At 59.0% G+C, this 8,005-nt stretch overlaps 1 protein-coding gene across 1 annotated transcript in view; it reads right to left on the bottom strand.

The window, feature by feature from the left end:
* Window positions 1-6,674: 6,674 nt before the first annotated feature.
* The window catches only part of FSAF1 (40S small subunit processome assembly factor 1), a 9,585-nt gene continuing 8,254 nt past the window's right edge, over window positions 6,675-8,005 (bottom strand). The window contains exon 7 of the mRNA XM_006145983.2: window positions 6,675-7,273. Within this exon, the coding sequence (XP_006146045.1) occupies window positions 7,135-7,273 (139 nt within the window). The 3' untranslated portion in view covers window positions 6,675-7,134. The remainder of the gene's footprint in view (window positions 7,274-8,005) is intronic.

Raw genomic sequence — 8,005 nt, 5'->3', positions numbered from 1 at the left:
GTGGCTCCTGGCTGCTGGCCCTTGAGTGACACACACCTGGGCTGCCATGACCCTGCCCTCGCAGCGGCCTTTCTCTGCTTCCACTTTCCTGCCTGTTCGTCCTGGGCCTAGCTCTGGGGGCTGTCAGTTCCGAGCATGGAAAATATCCATAAGGACTGAGGACTCAGAGGGTCCACCACCTTCCTGGACCCGAGGAAGCCATGGCCCGGACAGCAGATCCAGATGCAACCACCAGCTACGGGAACGCTCCCGCACTCTTTGGAACAGAGCTGTGTCCCAGGAGTGAGAAGGGAGGGGGAAGACTGGCTAAGGAGAGCTGCCTGGGAGAACCCCCAGGGCTGGGCTGTGGCACCCCCAGAATCGTCCCAGCAGGGTCACCGGATGGCCTGGCCCATCTTCGGCACACAGCAGCTCAGGCACCCTGGGCTCGGGAACAGCCTGGGAGCCGGGACTGAGGTCGGGAGGTGGGCCAGGCAGCGGGAGCTGCTGCAGTCCTGGGGCCTCTTGAAGAGGAGAACCCCCTGGCGCTCTGAGAGGGGTGCCAGGACTCCTCCCTCGGTCGTGAGTGGGGCTGCGTCTCCCTCTCTGATGCCCCCAGGAGCCCAGAGCAGTGGCTGACCCAGGGCAGCAGCCGTCCCTCTTTTCGGCACGAACGTCCTTCAGGAACGGGAGAGCTGGAGAAGGAAGGGAAGGTCCTTCCCTCCACGCATTTTTTGGGGCAATCAGAGAGACAAAGAAGTAGTCTGTCTTCCTCTCATGGCCCCGAGGCCTGCGACTCAGAGCAGACAGCGTAGACGGCTCACTGGGCTCTTGTCTGCCATCGATTCCTGGCCGCTTTACAGCGTGGTGACATTTCGTACATAGTGAGCTGTCGCCAGGCTCGCCGAGGAGCAGCCCGGTGTCACCCGCTCAAGCAGTGTCAGTGGGAAAGGGACTTGGAGTAGGTCCAAGGCCGAGCTCCATTGTAAATGACACCCCGATGCAGCCCCGCCGCCTGTTCTTGGCTCGTGAGCAGGTGTGGACGGGGTGTCTGTCCTTTGGAAATGAATCATGTCTGAACACACCTGTGAGCAGCTCACTGGCTGTGTCCACTCCAGACTCCGAGGGCGAAGGCTGCGCCCACAGGGCTGCCTTTTCTCCTCCTCTGTCCTCTTTGAGAAAATGCTGATTGCAGCTGACCCACCAGGTAATGGACCTCCAAGCTGTAAACCTGTGTCTCCAGCCCTGGGCACTTCGTCATTGTGACAGCACCCTTAGGTGCCCGTGGCCACCGGGGGTGGGAGGGTCATGCTTCCCAGGGTGAGCCCAGGCTGCACAGTGGAGCTCCCCAAGACATCAGCGGGGCAGGCCTGTGTCCCCTGTGCCTGCTCTTGGTGCTCCTGCCCCATGCCCCTGGAGCATACTCAGGAAGGGACCAGAGCGTGGGTCTGTGTGTGCTTCTCCCAGGGATATTTGCATTGAAGCCTTAATTCAACCTGCACATGAAAGGCTTGGTCCCCGGGACAGTGCGTCAGGTGCAGTGGGCAGGTGGAGCCCCACCCTGGGGGTGCCACCCAGTGCAGCCACCTGCTGGCTGGGAGGTGAAGAGGGTGGGTAGAACCCTTTGGACTCGGCAGGTGAATGACAATGCTTTTGCAAGGCCTGTGTGCCATGCTGGGGCTTCTCGCCCCTGAGGCCATCTGGGGGGAGGGGGGGTCCTGTCTACTGCAGGGCATTTAGTAGCCATCCTGGCCTCGGCTCGCTCGATGCCAGTAGCACCCCCCCAAGCTGGTGGTGACGGTCAAAAGGATCTGTTGACATTGCCAAATGTCACGTGGGAGCACCCCCACACACACACTGAGGACCACTCAGTCACGCTAGTGGTTTGTCACACATGAACAGGCAGTGTCATGGGGGACTCGTGCAGCGTTACCCAGAAACCTAAGGCCCATAGCCTGGCCTCTTCTCACTCCCTAAGACCAGGTTTCCATGGGTCTTCAGTGGGGTGGGCAGGGGACATGGGGTGAGCCACAAACGGCAGACCCTGGCAGGTCTCACCCCCTTCCTCGAGAGCAAAGCTCAGTACCTTCAGTTTCCTTGGCCACAGTTTACTAGAAGCAACAGGGACTTCTTAAGGGTTTGTGGCCTTCAACTAGTTAAAAACCTCATAAATCATTGGAGGTACCCTGTCTGTGCTGGTCCCGGGGCGTCTCCGGGCTTCTCTCTGGTCGGGGAGCCGAGTTGGCATCGATCGCGTTCTCAGCAGGCCCTCCTTGCTGCTGATCCTGGTAAATCACGTCGGGGGGTGAGGCTTGGGGCTGTGTTTGTCGATCGGGACCCAGTTCAGCCCTCGGAGACCGCTCCGTGACCAACGTGGACACCGAGTCACAGCAGGGGATCTCTGCGTCTTCCTGGGCCTCTCCTTCCCGAAAACGGGCTGCTCACACTAACTACCTCCTCAGACATTCCGTGGGGATTGTGGCAGAACGGTCCTTAAAGAAAAGGAGCAGGTTTTCATCTCTTGAGTCTAGGCTAATGATTCACATTGATTGAATGGAACGTGCATTTCCAGAGTGTTCTCTGACCAGTCTTCCATCTGAGCCTCTTGTGACCAGGACAAGAATGACACAGCTGTTTGGCCTCAGGGAGGATAGACACTCGAGGCAGGTTTGGGGGGACGTTCCATTCTGTGTAACGGTTCCACTACGTGTGCGGAACAGGCTGCTTCTGGAATCTTGTGGTTCGCCCCACAGGCACCTGAGCGCGGAAGCCCCCTCGGGCCAGGGAAAGACTGCTTGCCACCTGCGTCCTGGGTCACCTCAGTTCTGGTATGAAGGCTCCCACAGCCCAGTGTTGTCCTTTGTTCCCAAGGGCCTGCGGCAGGAGTGCGGGAGGACCCAGCGTCCTGGCGCAGGTTGGGCGGGAAGGCAGAGGGCAGGCTGCTTGCATGGTGCTTCCAGCTGCTAACTGCTGCCATTTCACTGGCGCAAGCTGTCGGGGGCCGACCTTTACCTTGGACAATGGTGACTTCAGTCATGAGCTGGAGCTGAGACCTCCAAGACACCACTATCTTCTCAGGGGTGCGGCTGCCTGACCTAGGCCTGGTGGCTGGAGCCTGGGTCCCCAAGAAGTGGCCGGGGCCAAAAACAGGCTTTGGGTCTGGGAAGGTGGTGCTTAGCACTGTGGGCCAGTGGGTGTGGAAGGCCTCCCACCCCTCCCGCCCTGGACACTGGACGTGGGGGACCCCGACTTTCTCAGCACCCAGAGGAAGCGGGGAGCGTCAAGGGGAGTCGTTCATGCATGATACGGGGTTTCTGCCTTTGCACTAAGCTGTCGTGTTCGCATGAGAGGTGTTTGTTTGCCGTTGGCAGCGGGGTTTAACAAGAAAAAACGTGTGTCCTTGTTTCGGCTGTCCCCAGAACTCACGCATCTCTCCCCCACCCCCAGCCCTCCCGCACCCACTCCGGCGCTCCTGGTCGGTACCTAGAAGCAGCTCTTGGTCTGCTGCTGTTTCTGTCCCGCTGAAAACACGGGGTGGGGAGTGGTCAGGAAAGCAACGTTTTTCTAATTTTTGTATTGGTCTCCACGAGCGTTTGTATTTTTTGAATTGCAAACACTGTGTTTTCTGGTCTTTGGGGGTTGATTCAACTTTCTGTATTACCTTTTGGAAAACCTGAGTTTTACCACAGTCTTAAGCAGATTTGAAATAAATTCTTTTGACACTGCCAACAACTGATGGCAAGGCATGGTCTGTCGTCACCACTCAGCGGCAGTGTCTGCCTTCTTCCAGGCCGGCCCTGACTGTGGGGGGGAGGCCACCCTCTCTTGCCCACCGGCCAGGGTTGCCAGGCTGCAGGGCCATGGTTCTCCTTCGGATGCCCAGGGTGTCTTAAGGCAATTGCGTGTGACTTCGACTTGTAAGGCACCACCTCAACCAGCGGGGAGGTCCCGGGGTTCATTCTGCGACCGGTGACCAGGCTGGCGATAGGTCGGTCAGTGCGTGATTAGGGCCCACTCACAAAGGGAACGCCATGCCGATCATGGGTCCAGAGAACCTGGCACTTGGGGAAATATGCTAACTCTGAGCATCAGGGAGGCCGAGCGGCCCCTTTAACCACACACTGAAACCAGGCACGCCTGGCCTGAGCTCTGACCCCGGCAGCACCTACAACCAGTGGCCTACTGGGTTTCCGACCGGGCTGGGCTGATCGGGGCAGGTCAGGAATCCAGGGGTGCATTCCGTAGTGAGGGTGCCGGATATCTATCGGGGTTTTCATGGAACCCGCAGGAAGGACACAGGACTGAGCAGAGGGAGACCCTGAGCAACAAAGGCCTGGGAGGCTCAGCTCGGGCCGTCTGGGTTGGAAGGACAGGCTGTAACCCTGTCAGTGACTTGCTGACCAGGGCAGCCCGGGAAGGATTAACGGCCAAGGAAGTCGGTCCTTCGTCCAGTGGGAGCCCAGGGGGCCTCACGGCCTCCATCATGGCCCACCGTCTGCCTCTCAAAGGGTACGGGGAGGACTCTGGGACTCCGGCAAGCGTGGAAGACAAAGACTGCTAGGGCACAGCCTGCTCCCTGCGGCCCCCCTGCTGGCCTCCACCCTCAGCGAGTGCTCTGCGGCCTCGGCAGTGTGAGCCGGGCCCTCGTCCCTGGGTCGCCAGGCCCTCGTCCCTGGGTCGCCAGGCCCTCGTCCCTGGGTCGCCAGGCCCTTCTCAGCCCAGGGTTGCTCCACTTGTCTGGGTGCCATCAAAACGGGGCAAAGGCAGTGCCCAGAGGGTCCAGGTGATAGGGGAGGCAGGGGCACACCCCGCCCGTCATAGGGCCGCCCTGTTGATGGCATCATGGATGTCTTCTGTGACCCTGGTGTCGCGCTCTAGCAGCAGGTCTGCAGGGCCGAGTTGTAGGGACAGGAATCCCAGTTCTGTACACGGGTCCCTGGGCAGAACGTAGACAGGCTGTGAGTTTGTTTCATGGGGACACAGCTCCTTGTCAACCTCCTGGCATTCGAGGTGACCTGGAGGCAGCTCCTGGGCTTGTCATTGCTCCTGTCCTGCTGCACGCGCTGGGCTGGGCTGGGGACCGGAGGACTGTCCTGCTGCACACACACGGCTGGGCTGGGGGACTGGGGACTGTCCTGCTGCACACACAGGGCTGGGCTGGGGACCGGAGGACAGTCCTGCTGCATGCGCTGGGTTGGGCTGGGGGACCAGGGGACTGTCCTGCTGCATACACAGGGCTGGGCTGGGGGGCTGGGGACTGTCCTGCTGCACGCACAGGGCTGGGCTGGGGAACTGGGGGAGGGGTTGGAAAAGCAGCTGCCGCTGAGCCCCAGGGGTGGGGGATGCTGCCTCCCAAGCACCACCACAGAGCCAAGCCAGCACCTCGCAGGTCCTCCCCATATCCCGCCTCAGCCAGCAGTGCAGGATGGCGGGCCCAGGACAGCGCCTGCTCAGGCCTGAGGATGCGGCTGCAGAGCAGGTGAGCCGGTGGGTTGGTTAGCGCTCAAGGTCTGGCTCAGAGCTCCTTTCGGGAAGCCTGTCAGGCCCTCTTGGGTAAACCCGGCGCTGGCCTGTGTGGTCGTGTCAGTGACAGGCACGGCCACACACTGCAGAAGCTGTGCTTTATTTGCGTAACTTCCGACAAAGTGGGCTTTACACACAGTCGGCTGGATTAAAACTGCTTTTCCAAAACCTGATAAATCAGCACATTCTTAGATCTTTCATGATATAGTAGTATCAAGCCACTAAAGACACTGAAAGGCCAGTTGATGTCCATCACGAGCACTTACAGAACACTGCAGCCGTGAAGAGCGTTCAGGAGCAAGCGCACCCAACACCAGCGAGCAGAAGGTGCGCAGAGCCCGCCAGGACACTCGCACGCCTCTGCAGCTCGTGCCCTCTCGCTTACTCGGCACCGCGCACACACTTCAGCAACTAGAAAAGCTGTTTGACTTTTACCCCTAAAATGAAAAGCACCCTGTGACACCAACAAGAACAGTCCTGAGGTCCTGCAGGGCCCGAGGGCACGGTGGCTTGTCTCGTGGTCCTTATCTGATAAAGCAGGTCACTTAGCCACGCTGGAAGAATTGATCTTCTTAATGTCAACAGGGCTCAGAATCAACGTCCCATTTTTAAATTTCCCAACCTGTCCAATCCGTCCGCTTGACAAAATACTGGGAGCCGCCTTCCTCTTTTGGGGCTTCCTACATGGAAATGAGAAAAGACGCACAGTGAGGCGGAGAGAAGGGCTTGGTGCCCACCGGCCACCATGGTGTCCGTCCACGCAGACCCCCTGCCGTGCAGACCCCACCAGCCCTCCCATCTCAGGGCTGTGGCAATGTTCTGCTCCCAGGTCTTCCCAGCTGTCCCCTCCTTGGGGCTCAGTCCTCAACATGGATGTCGCCTCCTGAGGGTGCCTGTTTCACGTCTGAGCTCGGCCTCCTCATAGAACCTGCATCGTCCTCCATCGGCATTTCTGGGGTATCACCCTCAGGACAGCGTAAGCTCCTCGAGGGAGGGAGCCCTCCAGTGGGACCACGGCTGGGCACCAGCACCGACGGCACCCATGCCCCTGGCCAAAGGGGAGCACTCAACAGGCAGACACCTGCAGGCAGAAGACGGTCCCTGCGCAGCAAGTGCAAGTCCAGAAGGGGGCGCTGGCCTGTGTGGTCGTGTCAGTGACAGGCACGGCCACACACTGCAGAAGCTGTGCTTTATTTGCGTAACTTCCGACAAAGTGGGCTTTACACACAGTCGGCTGGATTAAAACTGCTTTTCCAAAACCTGATAAATCAGCACATTCTTAGATCTTTCATGATATAGTAGTATCAAGCCACTAAAGACACTGAAAGGCCAGTTGATGTCCATCACGAGCACTTACAGAACACTGCAGCCGTGAAGAGCGTTCAGGAGCAAGCGCACCCAACACCAGCGAGCAGAAGGTGCGCAGAGCCCGCCAGGACACTCGCACGCCTCTGCAGCTCGTGCCCTCTCGCTTACTCGGCACCGCGCACACACTTCAGCAACTAGAAAAGCTGTTTGACTTTTACCCCTAAAATGAAAAGCACCCTGTGACACCAACAAGAACAGTCCTGAGGTCCTGCAGGGCCCGAGGGCACGGTGGCTTGTCTCGTGGTCCTTATCTGATAAAGCAGGTCACTTAGCCACGCTGGAAGAATTGATCTTCTTAATGTCAACAGGGCTCAGAATCAACGTCCCATTTTTAAATTTCCCAACCTGTCCAATCCGTCCGCTTGACAAAATACTGGGAGCCGCCTTCCTCTTTTGGGGCTTCCTACATGGAAATGAGAAAAGACGCACAGTGAGGCGGAGAGAAGGGCTTGGTGCCCACCGGCCACCATGGTGTCCGTCCACGCAGACCCCCTGCCGTGCAGACCCCACCAGCCCTCCCATCTCAGGGCTGTGGCAATGTTCTGCTCCCAGGTCTTCCCAGCTGTCCCCTCCTTGGGGCTCAGTCCTCAACATGGATGTCGCCTCCTGAGGGTGCCTGTTTCACGTCTGAGCTCGGCCTCCTCATAGAACCTGCATCGTCCTCCATCGGCATTTCTGGGGTATCACCCTCAGGACAGCGTAAGCTCCTCGAGGGAGGGAGCCCTCCAGTGGGACCACGGCTGGGCACCAGCACCGACGGCACCCATGCCCCTGGCCAAAGGGGAGCACTCAACAGGCAGACACCTGCAGGCAGAAGACGGTCCCTGCGCAGCAAGTGCAAGTCCAGAAGGGCGAGCGCACCAGAAGGCGAAGGGGAAGAGGAGTCTGTCCTGGGTACTGGCAGATGGCTAATGGCTATGTCACTGGACTCCCACATAGTCGACCGTGGTTTGAGTCCTGGACCCGGTGGCTTAAAACTCACGCCGGACACGTGTGTGCGCCCAAAATCCCAAGAGGAGAATGAAGGGATTGAGGCGTGGTCATCCTCCCTGGGGGATGGTTTCTCGCTTTCAGTCTGTCTGGTGAGCACTCATGCCCTATGGTAAAAATCTCTCAAAAAAAAAAAAAAAAAAAA

The sequence above is a fragment of the Tupaia chinensis genome, unplaced genomic scaffold (genome assembly GCF_000334495.1).
Source record: "Tupaia chinensis unplaced genomic scaffold, TupChi_1.0 Scaffold000161_1, whole genome shotgun sequence".
NCBI classification, from domain to species: Eukaryota; Metazoa; Chordata; class Mammalia; order Scandentia; family Tupaiidae; genus Tupaia; species Tupaia belangeri.
Note: the sequence above shows the minus strand (reverse complement) of the source record. Positions and strands in the feature narration are given on the sequence as shown.